This window comes from Mastigoproctus giganteus, chromosome 9 (assembly GCF_048544385.1).
Source record: "Mastigoproctus giganteus isolate SK-2022 chromosome 9, ASM4854438v1, whole genome shotgun sequence".
In the NCBI taxonomy this organism is placed as follows: Eukaryota; Metazoa; Arthropoda; class Arachnida; order Uropygi; family Thelyphonidae; genus Mastigoproctus; species Mastigoproctus giganteus.
The window spans coordinates 198,025,100-198,048,213 of NC_143583.1; the positions used below are offsets into that span (position 1 = coordinate 198,025,100).

The window sequence follows — 23,114 nt, forward strand, 5'->3', positions numbered from 1 at the left end:
GTGAAGGGAGCCAGTAGAAAGGAGCGTTTTACAGAAAAGGTGAAGGCAGTAGAGCAGAAGGTACCTCCGAGGCGAAAACAGAGGAGAAGAAAAGTATTAGTGCAAGGGGATGTCTCTAGAAAAGGGCGTGGAATGGGGAAAGAAAGAGAAAGTGCAAAAGCGTGAGTAGAAGTCCTGTCTGCTGCGAGGATTCATCTGTAAAGTTGGAGTGTCGGTTGAATTTGACTATGGAAGAGTTGATTCACTGTTGCAGGAGGCTTTTCTGATGGAATGATCAGGATGGTGCAGCAGACGTCGGCAGTCAGAAAGGCTTCAGATCCCACCAGGGTATTTTGCTGATTAACTGGAAGAGTGAGTATGATGGTGCTTTCAGATCAGTGCCGTCTTTACTACGAGGAGAATGTCCAGTTCTGGTTGTAGCTGGTGATGAGGGAAGAGGAGAGGCGAAGAGAGACAGAGCAGTTTCATGTTTTGGACTGGATGTCTCATTTGTAGAATCAGACGTGGAGAGATATCAGCGCCTATCGAAGACTGCCGATCTGCTAAAAGCTAAAAACGCTTCTTTTGATTTTAACAGGTTTCTCTCCGGACTGAGTGGTTAAATTTAGATCCAGTAACAGTTAATTACGTAAGTCCAATTAGATGTTACCCGAGTGCATTACGTGGTGCCAGTCCTACGGTTCTCCACATTCACACTGGACATCATTCACAAGCCCAAAGTCCTGAAGTCGCTTTTGAATGACCCATGTCCTGTCAGAAGAAAGGTAGTATGTACATTAGGGAAGAACCAGTCAAGTCTTTGCTTGTTGAGGTAGGAGACACTAGGTAGAAATAGCTTGGTATTACTGACTTTGGTGGAATCATCCCAACGTATTTACCGGAGGGAGACTAGTTCCTGCCGAGTACGCCGGAGTTCTTGCTTTGGATCTACATCGACAACAGTTTTTATCCCGAGGAATTCGGCTTCTTTGTTCTGTCTAATAGCATTGGAAAGCCCTAAGCCACTTGGAGGTAGAGGGGAGAGATACATCCTGAACAAATGATAGAACCATATGGTAGCGCCATATGTTACGATCGGGACAAAGACAGCTGAGTAAAGAAAGTGGAGTGTACGTCCCTTAAGACCACAGTCTTTGCGGTGAAACGAGAAAGCACGCTAATGTAATTTTTGGGCTTCTCTTTCATGGATTTTAGATGTAACATGAAAGTTCTACGATCATCTAGAGTAACGCCTAAATTTTTGAATGAACGTTGATTCTTGCGTGCATGTCCTTTATAACAAATAGTTGGTGTCTGTTGATGTCAAGGCGTCATTTGAGAAGTAGGGTTCTACTTTTATCTGTAGAGATTTCCAGCTTATTCTCTCCAGCTCCAGACGGTGTTGACTCTGGTCTCAATAGCCACACGAGTAGGACCCTCCACAACGATAATCAAGTCATCTGCATATGAGAGCTGTACTGTATGTGGAAAGTCCTACAAGAGTCATTCATCCAGAATCGTATTCCAAACAGCTGATCCCAGAACAGAACCATAGGGGCAGCCTCTGGTAAGTTGGCAGATGATTCTATGAAATTGTTTTGATGGTAACTTTTTTGTTAGAGAAGTAGTCTGCAAGACATTTGAAGATGTTGAAGGAGCAGCCAGATACTCTGACTCTCTGCAGGATCCCTGACCACCAGGTCAAAAGCTCCTTTAAAATCTATAAAAAGCACAAGTATGTAATGGGCATCAGAATTATCTGCTAGCTGGGTGGTTTTCAGTAGTGTATGAATATTTTAGCACGCCTGCTTGAAGCCAAACTGGAGTGGGGAGCCGAGTCCTTTAGTTTCAAAAACAGAATGGAGATGGACGAGAAGTAATCTCTCAAATACTTTTCCTAATATTGGTAATAGAGCAATTTAAGGTTAACGTGTTTCTGTAGGAAAGGAGCCTTCTTTAGGACACGTGTTGAATAGTTGTACTAGAACCTTGGGTGCAGCAGACCGACGATATTGTTGAACTCCTCCTCGATGAGGTCCAGTCCGGGAGTTTTCCATTTTTGATTTTATGGATGGGAAAGTATTCATGTCGACTCATGGAGGCTGATCGATGCCATGAGTCGATCCTAATCGATTCGATTGAGGTCAGATCCCGCGAATAACGTGAGATTTTTTTTCACAGAGTGGCTGAGTTTGTCTGGTTTCAGGAGAGGGTTGCATGGTTTTTGTCCAGCAAACAGCAGACCGGTCGAAAAATACACGCAACTACAGGCACAATATACTGACGTCTCAGAACTTTAGTTGATTTCACGCTTACCAAAACCTGCTTCAATGATGTAAAGGTAAACTGCAGCTATTATTAATCCACTGCAGGATGGAAGCCTCCTCAACAATTCATGTTTGAGGGAAATGGACCATAATCTGCCACGCTGGTCCAGTGCGGGTTGGCAAATCGACCGTATTTAGCAGTCAAGGGTTTGAACCCCCGTCTACTCAAAGAGCGTGTGCTACTGCACTTGTGCTCAGACCACTCGGCTACGTAGGCCTCTTCAATGATATACTGTTGTCTAATTAATTGAGTTGTATTCAGTGGTTGAGCAAAGCAGTTAACTTGAGATGGGTTGCAAAATCCATTAAAACCAGAAAATCTCGCCAAGTGGTCAATATTTTGTACTGGTTCAGACACCCTTGAATAGTAAAAGAATCTTCCCATTTTAAGTGTACTTTCCAGATGTTACTTGATACCTGCTCTCTTTTTCGGGTCCGGTCAAATATGGCTCTTGCGTAGGATTGATTTTCCTTTTTTTTTTTTAATTCCCTGGGTGTTTATGCAGGGATTGTTTATGGAACAGTGGTTTGGTTACAGTGTCCACCATGCCCTTGGTGGCGATCTTGACTGCATCCTAGGCCGCGTACTCTGCTGCTGGTACCATGATCTTTTTTAACCTCTTTCGATCATTTGGCATTAATTTCGAGTTGGGGCACGAAGATCGGTTGTTCTTATTGGGGTTTAGGAGCATCGGCGACTAAATGTTACTCCGTGTATATTTTCTGTAAATTGCATGAGTTCTGAGGTCTATTTTCTGGTTTGCTGGACGAAAAACCGGAGTTTCCAGGAGGAAAAAAAACCATTCTACCCTCGCCTGAGACCGACTAACTGAACCATGTTATGAAAAAGGCCCATAAAATTTCCTCCCGTCACCGACGGGATTCGAACTCAGCTATTTTCTACCCAATGTGAGGAAAACGGCGATCCTATCAACTATGCTAACCACGAGGGCACGAAGATCGGATCGCGATTTTATTAGAAGGAATCATATGTGCCTTCTACAATCTGACAAGAGCTGAAGGGAAGTGTGGTGTCGCTAGTACATGCTGTACGTCTTATCTTGAGCTCTTCAAAAAAGGTCTTTAAACTGTGGTATAATTTGTGATATCCAGGATCTCAAAATTTCCATCGGACTCCTTGTCTGACGGTAATTCCATTCATAGTATTTTTGTGTCAAACCTTGTAGGGGTATCGAAATTAGAAGCTGTTTTAATTAACTTCGCTCTGTCATTCTTGCTTACGTTGGAACGGCCATCAAAATGGTTACCCCTACATAGGACTGACTGTTGTTAATATAGTCGTGGAATTTTCTAATTGATATTATTGCTGTATTGTACTGTAGAATAATGATTTTTATTGCAGTTTTGTTCAGTATGGCTAAGTTTTGTGATTGCGCATTTGATTGAGAAGCCTTCAGGACTGTATATTTTGGCAACTTGACTATAATTGTTTTGATCATGAAATTAAGTAAGCTTCAAGCTGTGATTTCTTCTTCCCCATGAAGAACAAAGGGCTTTGTTCCAGGAGTACTTCTTTGTTTGACGCCATTTTGTCCTGTTGTCGCTGGGTGACCACGTGTCTGAAGCAGTAGGTACTTGATTATTGATAATATACAGGAATTTTTCTAGCAGGGATAAGGAGGTGATTATTCCCTTGTAAAAGGCAATGGTCAGGCCACACCTTGAGTACTGTATACAGGTCTGGAGGCCTCATTTCAAGAAGGATGTAGAGCTGCTGGAACGAGTACAGAGAAGGGCAACAAGGTTTAGTGAACGGAACGAAGGGTTGCTCTTACGAAGAAAGGCTTAAGTTTTGCAAATTACAGTGTCTGGAGTCTAGGCACCGGCGAGGTGATCTGATAGAGGTTTACAAAGCCTTCAATGGTTTGAGCATGCTCAATGCTGATGGGATTCTGCCTCTTGCTCAGAATAATCACCTGAGAGGGCATAAATTCAAATTGAGGAAAGACAGATGTAGTTTAGATGTGCGGAAATTTGCCTTTAACAAGCGGGTAGTTGGTTGGTGGAACAGACTTCCATCCCTTGTTGTGGAAGTTGATAGTCTAAATAAATTTAAAGCTCAGCTGACAGGTATTTCGAACGAACGAGGGGTTGAAGTGCAAGTGTTTTTTTTTTTTTTTTTGGCTGATGCTGCATAAGCTTGCTTTCTTGCATCATATGCCTCCACAAATGCTAATTGATACTGATTATATAGATATTGAATTGATTTCCACGATGATATTAATATAGAAGATACATACTGGTGTGTTGACTGATTGATTATTGCATTGTTAGCTAGCATAAAGAACACTGTTGCGGTTTCAGCTGCCTAGTTATAAACTCTAACCAGAAATATAAACATTGGAAGATTAATATTAGTATTAGTATTAGTATTAGTAACGGCCGCATGGTGCAAGAAAGCCTATGGCTTATGCTGCACCAGCCAAAAAAAAAAAAAAATAAAAATAAAAATAAAAAATAATAAAAAAAAATATAAATCCGAACAAAACAATGATAAAAACAAAAAAAAAAAAATAAATAAATAAATAATAATAATTAATAAAATAAAAAATAAATAAAAAGGAAATTAAACCTATCATCCTATGTGCTTCCCTTACCCGAAAGTACTATAATGATTTTTCGCCGCGCCCCTGGCGAGCGTAGTGAGAAACGCAAATTCCATTGCATGATATTCAACACAAACTTATACTGTTGCCAGTTGGCTTTTCGTCCCGGATTTTGTGACTACCCTGATCAACCACCAGTCAGGACGAACCAGAGGCACATCATAGCCCCATATAACATAAGAACCCCTCAAAAGTCTGTCACTCAACCACAAAAAAAGTGCAGCGATTATCACTCTCAGGAAGAAGTTCAAGAGTGCTCCGGTCCCCCCCCCCCTAACTCTGGTCCTGATGAGACCCAATGTAGTACTGCTGTACGACAACTTCCACAGCCACGGCCCCTCACGTGGGCCCCAAACTCAACTCCTATGCTTTCTCCTTCAGCCTTTGGCCAGGCGATCGTAATGGGCCTAAAATCTTCTGAACGATTGGCCATCTCGCCCTCACTGCTGCCCACTCACTGTTACTTGCGAAACTTATGCTGAACCTACCACGCTTCATCAAACCATCTGCAAGTTCCACCTCATATTTGTCTTCTACCTGAATAACGACACCAACCGGATAACTAAAATGGCTACCACTTATGTGGAGGAATTGTCCACTAAATTAATAAGAGATAACGAGAAAATCCGAGCAGTAAACGACGAGCTGAGAACAAGAACAACTATTTTTGAGAAGGCGGTGGATACCGTTTCCAAGCTCTCCCCTTCTGATCTGGCTTCCCCTCTCGGGACGAATAACCTGACTGGCTGCTCCCACTCCATTCTCTTATGTGGGAGCAGTGAAAGCTTGGAAAGTGACCCATGCGGAAGCTGTAAAGCAGCAACTGCAACCCCCCCTCAACTTCCGATAGGAAGATGCAGTATGTGCTACTACTCCGTGCTAGTGAAGATTCGAACCTCAAGACCAGTGCTGAGGTGGGCTAACACGCTAAAGACTGATTAACGAAATGTCAAAGTCAAATCGCTTAGGCCTAACAGGGGATCATCCTCGAAACCACCACTGAAGAGGATCTGAACAGCATCTCTTCCAGCGGTTCCCTTTCTTCTGATGGTGTCCTGGCAGCTCCACCAAAGAAAGCTAATCCATTATTACTCATTTATGATACTCCCAAGGATTGGTCTAATAAAGAAATTTTAGATTTTAGACGACCTCTACTACAATAATCTGGCCGACTATGAGTACACTAAAGAAGAAGTCAAAAGCGAATTTTTTTTTTTTTTTTTTTTTTTTTTTTTTTGTTAGTTGTTGGCGCATTGGCTTCTGTGGCCATAATGCACCTCCCAAAGTTTTTGCATTTACTGTGATCCAAGCCAGAGGCGGGATTTGAACTCGCCACCTTTGGGGTACCCAGCAGACACTTTACCCACCCGGCTAGCCCGGTCGGCAAAAGCGAAATTACATTCATATTTCAAACAAAAACAAATTCCAATTCAATGGCGCACAGGGCCATTAGCCTTTCACCCAGAATTTACAAGAGTTCTCTCATCTGAGAGAATATTTTTGGGTTGCAGTGCACACATTTTGCCCCTAGATAATTGTCACACATTGCTTCTTGTGCCTTGATTATGGCCACACCTGGAAACATGGTACCCATAACTCCCCCACGTGCGGCCACTGCGCACATAGCGGGCATGTATATGGGGGGTGCCCCCATCGAGATGAGCAGCCTATCTGTGCCAACTGCAAACGACGGAAGCGAGAGCATTCCCATTCAGTCCGAGATGCTACCTGCCCTGAATACCAACGTGCACTAGAAATGTTACGACTAAGAACCTCTAATGATTAGTTCAAATACCGTCAAAACAAACCGAGCCACTGCAGCAGACTTTGCTTCCACCAACTCAGTCTAGGCCAGTGCAAAGCTAAGAATTATGCAAATAAATGTACAGAGATCACGATTCGTCTCTGACGAAATTCGTGTGCTGAGGACCATGAGATCGATGTTATTGCCATCCAGGAACCCTACACCGCTAGAATACAATCTTGACCATCAACGAGGATTATGGGCTTTCCCATCACCACCAGTCATTCAGCCTGTCCCAGAGGACCCATAATCCTGAATTTTGATCTTCAACCATGAACTGGACATCTTGGTCGTACATGGGCTGTGTAACAAATTTACTACCTGTGTTCAACTCATTAGACCAGTACTGACCTTTTATCTTATTTCACTGTACTGCCCACCATCTGCAGACTTCAATGACTCACTGAATTACTTAGAATTTGCACTCAATTTTCTTCATAACAAATCAGTCCTTCTTGTCTCCGACGTCAATGCCAAATCCCACTTCTGGCATAGCAATACCACGGACCCTTGAGGAATAATGCTAGAGGATTTCATTGTCTTCCATGCCCATATAGTCCATAATTAGCAAAACAAGCACGCCACCTACAGCAGCTCCAGAGGAATCTAATAATCTAATTTAGGTCCTAGCCGCCGAAATCTCGAGAAAGTAAGCGGCAGGACCTGCCAGAGTAAAACTGAGTCTACTGGGTTCCTGGTCTGCCTCCACGGGGCGTAAGTGGAGCAACGTTGGGCCCCATCAGGTGTGTAGCAGCTAAATGACCAGATGAACAACGGAACGGTACACGACACTACACAACAACTCCCGCACACTTTTAAATCTCTGACATTTCCCAGCGAACTGGTACACCCCCAATGAAAGCAACGCGGAGATGGGGGAACCCCTGGTACCGTATGACAATAACACACTTTACACTTATGGCTTCACACCAGGGCGATCTACAGAAGAGGCGATGTTTCACTTCGTCCTCCATATTGAAAACTCCACATCTAAATTTGAACAGGCCTTCTTGGTGGATTTTGAGGGTGCCTTCGACACTGTCTTGTGGTATAGTGCGTTGGCACGCCTCCGCCTAGATAACTGTACCTCCCATCTCTATAAGCTCTTCCAGAACTATTTCACAGAGCGCTCTGACGTGGTTAAATCCAATCTTCTGAAGATAACTAGACCAACCTCTCGGGGGTGCCCACAAAGTTCTATGCTGGGGGCGTTCATGTGAAACATGGTCCTGCACAGCTGGCTTTCTAAATCTTTTGAAGGATGCAAAATTGCGGCGTTTGCAGGTGATCTGACAGTATTTGTTTCTAGGAAATCACACTCCAACCTTGAAAACAAAGCAAACCTTGTGCTAAGAGATCTCTAATCCTGGAGGGTTCTTGATAAGCTTCAAATCAGTACCAGCAAAACAAAAATGATGCTTTTAAAATCAAAGCTTAACCAGCGCTGCCCACCGCAAATCAAGATCTCCGGGAAACAGCTTCCAATTGTGACGCAAGCTGAAGTCCTAGGAGTGGTCATTGACCATAAGCTGAGCTTCCTTCCTCGTCTACAATACCTAGTGGTCAAAACGAAATGATTTTCATCTGCAATCATGAGGATCTCCAAGTGCAACTGGGGGCTTTCCAACAAAACAGTCTCTCTTTCTTATAAAGCCCTTTTCATACCCATTGTGACTTATGCAGCAGGAGCGTGGTTCTACTTGATTTAGCGAGTAAAAATGAAAGTCAAGGTCAACTCCATTCAACGTGCTATGCTCCTGGCCACGCACAAGTTATGCCAAACAGTGTCTATAGCTGCCATCCAGGTGATAGCTGGAACTCTGCCGCTTGATCTATTTGTGATCTTCAGAGGGCTAAACTTCAGAATTAAGGTGCCTCCGTAGCCAGGTGGGAAGGAGCAGCAGTGTGTAGCACACGCTTCTTGATTAAACCGGGGTTCGAGCTCGTCACCACCAAATATGGAGGATACGGAAAGGTCAGGGAATGACCACCGCATATCCCGGAGTAATATGGCCTTAGTTGCTAATGCTCCTAAAAACCGAACAACAACAACTTCAAAATTAAAAAGAAACTATCAACGAAGATACACAGCATAGAACTAAATCTCAATGCTGACCCCAAAGCAGAAAGAGCTCGCTGTTACAACGAACTCGTCAACATTTGGCAGTCTAGATGGAATACCTCACACACACAGGCTCCGTTACGAGAAAATTCCTCCCTGATGTCACTTGGATGTCAAATTAAAATCTCCATACACGGCACTTATGACAGAGGTATACGGGTGGTCTGTAAACCAATTCGTCTCTGAATTGGGATCCGATGACATATACATGGACACTACGCGTATGAAATTTGCAGTGTCCATCTATATGCATTGCGTTATACTTCAGAAAAACCAGTGTGGCATCAAAGAAGCTAGAACTGCCAGCAATTAAGCGAAGATAAAGAGCTACGCCTCTCTGCGTCATCTCAGGATACAAAGTACAGCTGGAATCGTGCAGGGGAGAATTCTTGGTGCTAATTCAGCCACGTGTCCGCGATACACAGTACCTCTAAGAACTTTGAAAGCAACATTTCTTCAGTTGTGTCAAGCTTGTTGTGTAAAAGTCTAATATTTTAATAACCATTCTGACAGTGGACGACCTTTTGACTAACAGCGCAGATTTTCTTTTCATGCTGCAGATCGCATGGGAGAGTGTTCTTCTGATCTTTTTTTTTTGGGGGGGGGGGGAGAGATTGCGGGTACTGCTATTCACATCTACGTTCGTGCGGATTGGAATACCTTCTTTCGAGCCGCTGGGTCCTGTTCTGGATTTGACGATTGGGATTCTCTTGTTAGGCAGTTATTGGATTCTGTGGCTTGCATGTTTAGACTAATATTACTTTAACAGAGTCAGCTGAATGAGCCCGATTGTATTTTTCTTCTTGGAGGGAGGAGGGTTGGAATAGCGTTGCTTTCGGCCCTTTATGTGTGCAAAACATCTTTAGGTGCAATTAGTTTTAAGTATCAAGTCCAGAAATTCCTTTTTTTAATTCCATAAAATTACTCTTTAGTTAATCTGATTGTATTTCCTTGCCCTTAATTTATTTATTTTTATTAATTTGCTATCTTTTTATTAGTAAATATTAATGACTTTCCTCAATATTTTCGTGTATGAATTCCTGCTTATCCACTCACATTTACTGTTACTTTCATTTCAGAATCCGGTAGAAATGGACGCCCCACTGCAATGGGACGAGTCCTTACTAATCTCGGAAAATTTTAACGAAAGTAGCGAAAATGCTACCAGTAACACCACGTGTAGCAACGAATACTGCGTCTCAGACGACGACTACATCGCCATGATCGAGGACTACATCTTTCCAACTGCTTACGAATGGGTGCTGATTAGCATGCACATCACCGTATTCCTCGTGGGGCTCGTAGGCAACGCTCTGGTGTGTGTTTCCGTATACCGCAACCACAGCATGCGAACAGTCACCAATTACTTCATCGTGAATCTGGCTGTAGCCGACTTCTTTGTTATCCTTGTTTGTCTGCCCCCTTCGGTATTGTGGGATGTCACTAAAACCTGGTTCTTCGGAAGAATAACCTGCAAGTTGGTTCTTTATCTGCAGGTAAGGTAGCATAACGTTTCTCAGTACGATTCGAACTAATATAATTATGGGAGTGGCTGATCCCATATGGAGTAAAACAGCTCATGGGGTTCTTGTCGCGCTTGCGATTTTAAGTGGTTCGACAACTAGTCAGGTGGAGGACCGCAGTCTAATTGAAAGCCATCAACTTCTTCAATTGTTGAAAAGGAGCAAAGCTACGTTTATTTCTTTTTAAACAGAATAATTTAATGTAATAAACATCATTAATATAATGATATGCTCTAAAAATCGACGCATATTATCAAAATATTTCATTGCCTGGGTTGGCACGTGCTACACCGATGATGCTGAGTTATTTACCGACAAAAAGAACCTCTAAAACTATTTGGTTAATGGTACGCATCATAAATAAATAGCAAATACGTCTCCTTAAGGTGCAATGCCCTTTATTTTAAATACAAAGCCAACGCAACTTGTACGTATTTTCGTATTTTTAGAAAACTTAGTTTGCTAATTTAAGCTATATTCGCAAATGAAGGTCTTAGCAACTCAGGTACTGTTTTATAGCTTTCTTGTGCTTGAAGAGAATTAATAATTTGGCCAATGAGCAGTAATCATGGTGAGGAGCATTCTGCTGATAGGAACCATTAGTTCCGTGTGATCGACAATTTCGTAATACGTGGTTATGTATGCAATGGTAGCTGTGAAACCTTTAAAAAATGACACAAATAAGGCAGTTAATTCTAATATACATTTATTACAAGCTTGTCTACAGAACCGGGAGCAGACTGGGCCACCAGGATACTGGAAGATTCCTCTGATGGACCTTCGTTTGCCCGTGGGTCTGAGCGGCAAGACCTATTCAATTTTAAACTTTATCTCATTTTATTTTTTAAATTATTGGAAAAATAATAATGCTGGTAAAAAAAAAAAAAGAAATAATGTTATTACAGTTCTTGTTTTAGAAATGAAATTAGGAAACAGCCGCATTCGATTGTTTTGCTCATACGTTGGTATGAGCAAAACAGTTTACACTGTTTATCTTGTGTTATTTATGTATTTACTCTGTTTGGAGTATAAACTTCATCCCGGTATGGCAGTATATGCTAGTCTGAGCTGTGTGTGCTCACAAACCAGTTTTCATATTAATGTTATAAGTCGCCCATGTTATTCTCCAGTGTCAAGCGAATATATGATGTGTTTTGGTAAGTTAAACACTTTGTTTTTACTTCTTTGAATTTTTACTCGTAAGTGCTAAACACTTGCATATTTTTATACATATAATTTGTATTTTTTGTCTATTTCTATGTTTTAAATGCGTTCCTCTATTTTTTTTTTTTTTTTTTTTTTTTTTTTAATCGTCTGGAACGAAACCTCTTTTTTTCATTATTTTAAATATTTGCCGTTCACGAGAAATAATTCTGTTCTTATCCAACCGCCTGCGAGGGTGGTTGGATTTCTTCTTATCAATTATCTTATCCAACTATATATTAGGAATTATTTAGTTGGATGAGAACGTGAGAGATGACTGCAGTTTAAATAATAATAAATAACTAAATAAAAAAGATGAAACATTACAATCGGCCTCGCGTTTTTTTTAATGCCATTATTATGACTTACACCTCGGCAATACCATATACAGCTGCCCATGCTCAAAAGAGGAGTTTTCACTCCACTATACCCAATATGTCGAAACTCTGACCTTGCGACTTGTTGATGGTGACTGTATTGGAAATTATGTGCCACAGTACCAACCGAAAGGCAGTTTCACCACTGATGTCCAAACCAATACAAGATATGGCTACATTAGAGCCAGGTTTTGAGCACGTCACACGTAAAGGTCCTGCCCTGCGACCTTAATAACAAAGTCCAGAAGTAGTGCTCATTCCGTAGCAACATTACAGCAGCACCGATATTCGGTCTCGGATTGAGTTGTAAAAACCCAGGCAGTTAGTGTATAAATAAGACAATCAGCTCACAGAGCAGCGTGAAATAATTGGTGAAATACATCAGCTTTACTATTTATTGCACTACTTTTTTAATTAATTATTGTAAATTCAAAAGTGGACATTTTTCAAAATTTGTCCGGCCGATTCAACCCCCTCTTCTTCAAACTCTAGCGATCAGATCACTCCTAAACAACAGTGCCCACAGTAGAATCTTATTCAAACCTGTAGGTCCTAGCAGTCAAGCAGACATACTTTTCCTGATAATGTCTTCCTAGTTCTTCGAGAGCTATGAAATCGTCCTAAGGTGTAGACTGAGTAGCTGGATTAACCACCTTCCCAGATTAGCCTTTTTTGGTGAAATAGGAAGTGTTTTTTGTTTTGATTTTTATTATTTTTTTATCTCACTCTTAGCGTAGAACTATCAGAAACAGCATCGGTAGTTTGCAGACAGAGCCAGTGAACAATAGTCATGTACGTGACTATTGCTAATTTAATATACCATAAATCTGCTTATAAGCAAATTTCTAGTAATATTAAATTGCTTATAAGTAAATTTCTGGTGAAATAAAAAAATGTTTCAGCAATACTTATTTATAAATCATGAATTAATTCGACAGATCTACTTGCCCTACGCTAAGAATAACAAAATAGATATTTGAACAGATTTAGAAAATAAAAGAAATAATTTTAACAACTTATCAGGAAAATCTTTTCATAAATTTAGTTCCGAATGAGCTTTCGCAACTGCGTTAGTTTGTTACTATTTGTAGGGCCGAAGTTTTCAACAGCGCTGCTCTTCTTTCACTTCGCTGATTAACTTTTCTAGTTTACAAATTTCTTTCGCAACAGACTGGGCGTTGTGCAATAAGAATACCGCTATACACACTGAGCAACTATTTCATCACCAGCGTGGCTGCACATTTTGAAACGTGTAGAGCTGAAACGCGTAGATGCAGAAAACAGTTCCGTTGCCTCAAGAATGGAGCTTGAAATCCCATTCGAGTAGTCCACACGTAAAGTTGACAGTGCACGTCTAGCCTAACTCTTGGCTTAGACCGACAAATAAACACGTGTAACAGATCATCCTCCTCTTTATATGTACAGTATTAGTCTCGTGCCATCCTCGCTGAGATCTCCCGATGGATCTCTTCCCATTCGGTTTATAATCTAGTATCTGTTTTGGGATCTTTTGATGGTCCATTCTCTGCGTGTAATCTCACCTCCCGTAATGTTGTATGCGTTCAGTTTCTCTTTCCCCTTTGATTCTTCCACTGCCTCCTGATTTCTTTTTTGTTAGGTCTAACAGAGCCAGAAGTTTTCATAAACCGCATCTCTGGTGCCCTTATTTTAATTTCAACCTTTTTTACATGTGGTGCAAGCCTTCCTTATGTAAATATTGATCTGGCTAGTATTTTGTAAATTTTTATTCTTGTATGGTTTCGAATAAGCGAAGGTCAAAAAACTTGATTTTGAATATTACTGTAAAAAGATTATGACAAAGAATGTAGTGTAGTTTTAACACCTGACTTTAATCACAAATAAATTTTCTCGTGGTAAAGTACTTTTGTTACTACACGTCTATTGAAAGTGTAGTTTTTTGTCTTTTTGTTTTGTTATTGACCTTATAGTTGTATATCTTCCATTTTTGGATTCATATATATGATAATTTATGCGAACTATTTAGACATAAATAATGCTAAATCTGGGTTTTCGAATTCTTCAAAAACCTATCTTTTGGGCTCTCGAATAGCACGTAGAAATTTAGAGAAACCTCCTTAAAATGATTGTACCACATCTGTTATTTACTTTTATTCTGAACAAGCCGTTCTCGACCGGGAACCCCGGTTCCAAAGGGAGCTGCAATAAAAGAAGAGTGAGAGTCTTTGGAAGGATGCATTTTATCTCTTCTGCTTGTAACACTTAGCAAACCACTGCGCAAGCCTAACAAGCTTCACATCCTCTATTCATTAGACAGCGTCCACTCGTGATTTGATGCTAGAAGTGTTACATTTTCCGAACTTTGTTTTCGAGAGATATCGCAGCCTGCGTAGTGAATAACGAAAAATGAGTTACGGGCGATATCTCCAGGGAATTAGCTGTAGTAAAACTGTCAGAACACATGGTGCTATTATAGCTGGAACTTGTTTCAGTCCTTGACAGAAATGCATTGCTTCTGCCGACGAAGATGATCAGAGTACCCTTTACCAGTTCAGATAAGGTTGGTGAGCAAAACGAAGCCCAGCATCGATCCTGCAAGAAGTATCTATTGTTGCCAATAGATACCAGCAGTGGTTGTATCATACTCGTATTAGTACGAAGTTATTAGTGCACATTCCGTGACCTTCCACTGTTTCGAGCACGTTAATAATGCAACGATAATCAGGACCGCGGCAGAGTAGTTCGGAATTCACAAGAGGTTTATGACTAATTACTTGCAAAATGAAAGTGATAAAAAATTGGGATACCAAGAATTTGGGATACCAACACACATTCAGAAAAAATAAGGTCCAAGCCATCTTGGACCTTATTTTGAATCCCGAGCTCCTGTACATCCTATTTCACCAGTTTGAGAAAATTTTAAATCAAAATTTGCGACAAAACCAAAATTCTGGTTTCGATGAATGGGTTTCATAAAAAAAAAAAAAAAAAAAGAGAAAACCAATAGCTGGAATCATTGCGAACTCTGCGAACAGCCAAATACCGTAAGTGATACAGACTGTAATAACTTGTACCTGCCTTATTTATTTAAAATTATGTTTTCATCATCATCATCATCAGCCATTTTCAATCCACTGCAGGATGAAGGCCTCTCCAGCAACTTTCCAGTTCCTTCTGTTTTGAGCACTAAAATTATGTTTTAGCACATTCAAATTGATTAAAGAACGATAGGAAACATATAGGTACGATGTATATGTACCTTGTGCATGGTGGCCCCTAGACATACGTCCGTCACCACCTAATGTCACTGTCATGAAATAAAGAAATTCTGTATAACGGGCCTGACATGTGGTTCTCTTCTTCTTCCAGTCACATAGCTCCCTGAGGAGCTATGTGACTGGAAGAAGAAGTTGTGGCCACCAATAAATTCCTCCAACTGCATCGATCGTGTGCTATACTAGCAGCATCGCAAAGTGCCATGCCCAGAAGTTCAATGATCCCATCCTTCCACCTAGTTGCAGGTCTTCCTCTGCACCTCTTCCCCTCAGTTTCCCTTCCATTATATTCTTCAACAGAAATTTTTCCCTTCTTACTATATTACCAAAAAAATTGAGTTTTCTTTTGTTGATGCTATGAAGAACAATTGTAGGCCTGCCAATTTTATTCAATACCCACTCATTTGTTCTTTGATCCAAGTAAGAAATACGCAGTATTCTCCTGTAACACCACATTTAAAATGCAACTCTTTTCAGATTCCGTCCACATCCCTTCTTTAGGGGCAGGTCATGATCTCTCCATAATTTTATCAGATCAGCGACCAACGTTTTAGCAGTTACCTGTTGTCTCTTTATATCGTTTGAGCAGTCGCTATTTTTATTTATTCTTGACCCTAAGTAATCAAATTCATCAACTTCTGCAATATCTTGCCCTTTACTGGAATACATCAACTTCTGCGATATCTTGCCATTTACTGGATACCTTCGCTTTACTGAAACCGAGATTATCACCAACCACCATAATTTTAGTTTTACACACATTCAGAAACAATCCTTTTTTTCTTACTTACTTCACATACTCTCCCCAGAGTTTCTTTAAGATGATCCTTAGAATTGCAAATTAGCACAATATCATCTGCATAATGAAGGCTGTTTATCTTCAGTCCTCCAATTTTGATGCCAGTCTCTAAATCTTCCAAAGCTTCACGCATGATTTCTTCGGCATAAAGATTAAAAAGGTGAGGTGACAAAATACAGCCCTGAATGACACCATTACCTATTGTGAAAAAGTCTGTGCTTCCCATGTTCGTTCTCACAGTTCCTTCCTGTTCCTGGTACAGTAGCTTAATCAGCTGAATTATGTGGATTGGGAAACCCATAATAGTCATCTTTTCCTTCTTTTACTCGTACAGGGCTGTCATTTTTGATCACGTGCACTGTTTTATGGTGACCGTATTCCAGTACATCAAGGTACCTTTCAACAAGACAACATTCCATGCCACAGGGCTGCAGTGGTGCTGGACTGATTCGAGGACCAATCCAGCGAGTTATCCGTCCATGGACACTAAACTTTCCTAATCCCAGCCCAGTTGGACATGTGTGGGACGTCATGGAATGGGCCATTCGAACCATGGATCTGGTGCCATTGTTTATTGGAATGCAGTGTGGTCAGCATGATTTACCATACTTGCGGACATCCTCCAGCACCTCTTTGGAGTCTATGTCGCGACTTGTTAAGACCGTGTTGCGCGCTAAAGGTGGCACACCCAGATACTTAATACGTATTCCTAATGCAAAGCTTCCCAAGTGTATATCCTACTCATAGAAGTCTTTTATTGCCATCATTGTGTGACGGCTTCCTTCACTTTGTCATCAGTGTAGGATAGCAAAAAATAGGAACATGGAGAATCCATTCTGCCGAATAATTTCTCTATCTATCGAAAACGTGTTCGGAGTGCCTACATGTCTCTTCCGCTGTCACCGAAAGAAGTTATTTCTTTCCCTTCATATCGTTTAGAGGCGTTGTAGACAATCACTTTTCATCGTTCAGACTCTTGGGAACTCACTTCACATACACACACTTTCCTGTACCGCAGTAGATAACGACTGTAGGCAGAGTATGTAGGCATGGATGAAGGAGTAGGCTGACCCATGATTGATATCCATTTTCCTTGCTATATCTTCAACCGAAAGGCCCTGATGACTTTTTCTACATAAAAGTTCACAGAATATTTTATTCAGTGAACTTGTTCTGAGCTACGATCTTCTTCGGTAACTATACTGCTCGAAAAAATTAACAGAACGAACAAAAATTTTTTCATGGATATTTAATTGTGAACATTGTCGCTTTGGCGAATATTTGATATAATAGGCATCTTGATCCTTGCATGAAAATTCCTAGTATCCAATAAAAATCGATCTGCCACCTTACATAGCCCCACATTATGCAAATTATTCATGTCTATAAAAACACGGGTTGCGACCACATCACTCCATTCCCATTTTTAGGCTTACTCAGAGGGATAGCGACAGGATGGCAAGCCATCGTTCATATGATTCTTTGAGATGGCGGGCTGTTGGACGACTTGAAGTCGGGCAGTCGCAGGCGGAGGTGGCACATTGGCTTAGTGTGTCACACAGTGTCGTCTCAGCACTATGGAAGCAGTTTGAGGACAAAGGAACCATTACAAGAGCTGGCCAAGGTCGCCTGGGGGTACGTCAATCAGAACAGACCGCTATTTGGCTCAAATAGCAAGGCGGAACCCTACGATGTCCTATCATCAACTGTCTCTTGAGGTTGCTGTGGCTACAGATGAAAACGTTTCCAACCGGTGTGTTAGAAGGCTCACTTCAAATGGATTCTACGTAAGAAATCCAGTGATTTGTATCCCATTAACCCGAAACCATCTCATATCTCCTTGAAACTGGTAACGAAGCCCTGACAAATGGGGTACTGTTCTGTTCTGTTCTCTGATGAGTCCCATTTGTGCCTACAAAGCGATCCTAGACGTTATTTCATCTGGAGACACCGAGGAATGCGGTACTCTCCGTTGAACGTCAGAGAAATGGACATTTATGGTAGAGGCGGTGTTCTCGTGTGGGGCGGAATAAAGATCAACGGCCGCTTCCCTCCATGTTTTTTCATGGGGGTACCCTAACTGAGCAGAGGTACTGAGAACAGATACTTGATCCCTCCCTATGTGCGACTTAAGTGGTGCGGTTAGCCCAGATTTTCTTTTCATTCACGACAACGCCACTGCACATAGAACTGAAGTGATGGAGTTAATATCTTGAAACTGAAGATATCCAACGACTGCCGTGGCCAGCACGATCAGCAGACCTAAATCCTATCGAACATGTGTGGGACGCCCTTGGCCGTCGTATTGCGTCTGACAGCCAAAACTCCTCGGTAATTTCTTTACTCTTTATTAACAAAAACAACAAGCGGCCCCTAGCCAGGTACTAGCAAACCCGCTATGTACATACATACATACATATGATATACATTGAATCATGTTAATGATAATGTCATAAGTGAAATGAATATGTAACATGTTCACACAGCAAATCACATCACGCAACTAATCACAAGTATAAATTGTTGCACAGGAACCACAAGACATCAGTCTTTTTCTGTCCTAGGAAGAACGAAAACCGCATCCATTGGAGGTAGTGCTATACCAGTGGGTGCTAGCTAATCCTGTAATCACAGTTGCCCAAACTGGGGTACCAGCTAAAAAAAAAGTAGGTGGCAGGTGATATCAGTTTTAAGAGATATCGATAAACATTGCAGGTGTTGGGTTGGTTCCTTGTTGTTGATAGACTTGAGAAGAGTTGCTTTCTTTTGGTGAAAACAGCAGAGCAGAATTGTTGTAGAGCTGAGAACGATTGAGAATATTCAGTCAGTGCCACTTCATTTTCTTCAGAGAAGTTGCTGACAGTAGCTTGTAGTGTAGACCTGTCATCGTGGTTCAGGCTGCAGCGATACAGAATGTGCGTCCAGGTTTCCTCAGCACCGCACAAGCAGAGTTCGTGTCAGACAAGCCAAATTGGAATTGATGGAACCGTGCCCAGGAAGTAAATATGATGTTGTTAAGCTGGGAGAAAACCATTGGCGGACATTCTTGTTGAGAGGGAAGGTAACTGCAGGAACAAAAGAGCGGGTGACTTGACCAGTAGTACTGGAATCCCATCGTGATTGCCACACATTGATAAGTTCATTCCAGATTCTCCGTTTCTCGTATTTGATGTTAGCAGTTAAGTTGCATGAGATGACAATAATCTCGCCAGGAACTCTGTGCTTTAGACGATAGCACAGTCCTTTGAAGATGATATGCATGTCTAGTGGTAAGACTCTAGCAAGGACTTGCAGAGCAGTGGTGACCATCAGATGTATTTGTTGCATTACTGTTCGTTGTTGGTTGGAAGTAATGCTGTTGTATGTTCACTGCAGCTGTGTTTTGCTGCCTGCAAATAGCTTGATTTGGGTTGTTTGGATTTTTTTAGTTCAGTTCTGAACCTCTGACAGTCGCTTTAGTTGGTCTTCTGATGCATTATTTGTCCTTGTGGAGCTGGCAACTGGTGTGTAGTCTGGTTCGGTCGATTTAGCTGAGAGGGTCTGTCACCACTTAATAAGGAATCTGGACTTTTTTTTATTGAGCTAAGTTCTGCGCTTGTGGAAGAATGGGATTTGTTGCGACAGAATCTTGTAGAGATCCTTGTATCGAGCGTGGTTCACCGCTGTCAGGCCTGTTTAGCCGTTGGAGGGGATCAATCATACGCCGTACTGATGTCATATGATCACTTTCGAGCGTCTTGTATCGACGAAATATATGTCAGTAATGTGACCTTGTTTGGTAATTCTTATACAACCCCTATAAATGTCCTTATACCTGTGCGAAGCTTCTCGCTCTCTCCTCATTTCATCGTTATTCTATGGTACACCACCACACCAAATTTTGTTCCGCTTCATCGCAAGATGCACGGTTACCCTACGTTTTCTGCATTATCTGGTGATGTTAGTTTAGGAAATAATAATTTGCATAAACCCTTTGGTTTTTTTTTTTTTTTTTACTTAAGTAATGAGAAATATATGGGAAAACAAAATCAAAAATCTGTTAATACATATATTCGCTTCCCAAGTAAGTTACTTATTTTGTTTTAAAGAACAGAATGTTGTTAGAACGCCGTCGTGGTAGCCCAGTTGATAGAATCGCAATACTTCCCACACCGGATGGAAAACATCTGCGTTTGAATCCCGTCGATGACTGGGGGATATTTTTGGGTTTTGTTTCACAAGGTGGCTGAGTTTGTTGGTCTCAGGCGAGGGTAGCATGGTTTTTTCTCCCGGAAACTCGGGTTTTTCGTCCAGAAAACAGAAAATCGCCCTCAGAATACACGCAATTTCCAGACAGTAATACGGTTTTTAGGACCGTCGGCTTAGTCGTCGACGGTCCTAAAAACCCAATAACAACTAGTTAGAACGTATAAATTTTTTTTTCGTCCTCGCCTTTTCCCATTATTATTTGGGGTCAGCGTTTTTTTTTTTTTTTTTTTAATTGTTTTGGCATGCAATTTTTACGGCCGGATTCCCTTCCTGGCGCCAACCCTCACCGGATAACTGGTAGGGGTACTATTTGTACCCCTACCGGTTATCCGGGATGGGGATATGTGGTGGTTATTCCCTGATCTTCCACATCCGTTAGAACGTATAAATAATAATGCTATATATATACAGGGTGTTTCAGTTAAACGTTTCAGAACTTCTAAGAGGGGTAGGGTACATCCTGACAACTCGAAATCATATAGCAATGTGGGGTCGGAAATGCTTTCCTGAAGCGGTGTTGTACACAGAAGCACCATAAAAAGAAAAGAGACCGTAAGTGAGAAATCGTTTTAATAATACATGAAAAGAAGCAAAAGGTACATGGATTAAAGTAAGTGTTCGAAGTTTCTTCCACGGGCTACAATGCACGCCTCACATCTCCGACGCATGGACATCCGAACATTCTGGAATACTCCAGGCGAATTTCGAATTTCTTCGGCAGCTACTGCGATTCTTGCAACCAGCTCCTCAGCATTGTCAACAGGGGTGTCATAAACTAGCGATTTCATATGACCCCAGAAATAAAAATCAAGACATGATAGGTCGGGTGACCGAGCAGGCCAACGCACGGGACCACCACGTCCGATCCACTGTTGACCAAATGTGACATCCAGGTAGTTACGAACATCTCCGCTATAATGGGCAGGGGCTCCATCGTGTTGGAAACACATTGTGTGTTGCGTCGATGCAGAAATCTGTTCATCTCTCAAAAGTTGTCACCCGACCTATCATATCTTGATTTTTATTTCTGGGGTCATATGAAATCGCTAGTTTATGACACCCCTGTTGACAATGCTGAGGAGCTGGTTGCAAGAATCGCAGTAGCTGCCGAAGAAATTCGAAATTCGCCTGGAGTATTCCAGAATGTTCGGATGTCCATGCGTCGGAGATGTGAGGCGTGCATTGTAGCCCGTGGAAGAAACTTCGAACACTTACTTTAATCCATGTACCTTTTGCTTCTTTTCATGTATTATTAAAACGATTTCTCACTTACGGTCTCTTTTCTTTTTATGGTGCTTCTGTGTACAACACCGCTTCAGGAAAGCATTTCCGACCCCACATTGCTATATGATTTCGAGTTGTCAGGATGTACCCTACCCCTCTTAGAAGTTCTGAAACGTTTAACTGAAACACCCTGTATATATTTGTATATATTTTTTTTAGAGTTAAAAGCAGACATGTCTGTCTGGTAGATCACATTTCAATATTTGTACCCCTACCGGTTAGACAATTCATTTTCACATTTATTTGATTGTGCATTTTAACCGTGTAATTCAATTGCAGTACTGTAGCACTCTAATAATTTTGGATGCCCGAAATTAACGATACATTTTAACAGACGTTTTTTTCATTGTTGCGTATTATTCGGGTTCCACACCCGATGCAGCCTGTCTCTCTCTGCCTAATTCTCCCCGTTTTTCTTATTTGATATTTCTGTACATCGTAATTCCAATATGTCATACCTCGATTCAGTTTTGAGTAATCTTTTGACAGTATTCGTAATGAAGAATGAGCGGAGGATCTTTCTTCGTTGCGACTGGTGTCGTCGATTATTGCATGAACTGTATTCAGTTAAAGAGAAAGATGAGCCCCTGTTTGCCTACCAGTTGGGGCCGGTTGCCATCACTACCTCCGTGTTAAGCATTTTCTTGCATTGCCTATTAGAAAACTGATCTCTGCCTTTAATGATGCTGCAACTGCTTCGCAACGTACCCACGTGCAGTGCTCGATGGACGCCATTAAATATTCTAGGTGTCGTCATCCCGACTGGCTCATCTCTGCTCTATCCATGATCGTTAATATCGGACTCACACCTGCTGTTGACATCCGCGGGTCTCATCTTAAATATCCCTCATCATTTTTACCAAACAACTGGGCCATCGAGGCCGCTTTACTGCAATGCACCTCCAGCCCTAACGGAAAGCCTCTTGTTTGCTACTGGTTATTCACGTGCTCTTTAAAATGGAGTGAACGGGCTAGTGCCATTGCACCATGTTTTGTTCGTAGTAAACTGCCGAAGTAGATAATTGGCATCGTTTTAATTGTATCTCATATTAGAAAGTATATGCAAGAGCACTCTTGTGACTTTTTCTGTGTTCTCAGGAAACGCAAATCGGTACATTTCTGTGTGGGATTAAAAACCTGCTTCCTCTTTAACGGTAAGGTGTAATTTTTTCTGAATTAGAAGATTTCTAACTCAGAAAATTAGAAGCTAATTTGATCTGAATTAGCCGATTGCTCAGGAGCGAGAGTGTGGTAGCATACACTCTTTGAGTGGACTGTGGTTCAAGCTCGCGTGACTGCCAAATACGATTAATAGTTGTGTTCATGATTTATTGCAAACTCCTCTGTTCGTGCCTGAGTATAAACAAGTTTTTTTTTTTTTACACACACTTACTTGCACATACTTTCTAATATATTTGTATTAAAGAGTTGTCTTTACATTGGAGTTAATTACACACTGAACTAATTATTCTATTTTTGTATATAATCTTCTTTAATAAGACTGGGTATTTAATAGGTCGTAACTTCAATTTGATATATATTTACATTATGGCGGTGCCCATTTTAC

At 41.3% G+C, this 23,114-nt stretch overlaps 1 protein-coding gene across 1 annotated transcript in view; it reads left to right on the forward strand.

The window, feature by feature from the left end:
* Window positions 1-23,114, forward strand: part of LOC150081008 (orexin receptor type 2-like) — a 214,215-nt gene that overhangs the window by 48,157 nt on the left and 142,944 nt on the right. Inside the window, exon 2 of the mRNA XM_090380887.1 lies at window positions 9,939-10,355. Coding sequence (XP_090237013.1) covers window positions 9,951-10,355 — 405 coding nt within the window. The 5' untranslated portion in view covers window positions 9,939-9,950. The remainder of the gene's footprint in view (window positions 1-9,938; window positions 10,356-23,114) is intronic.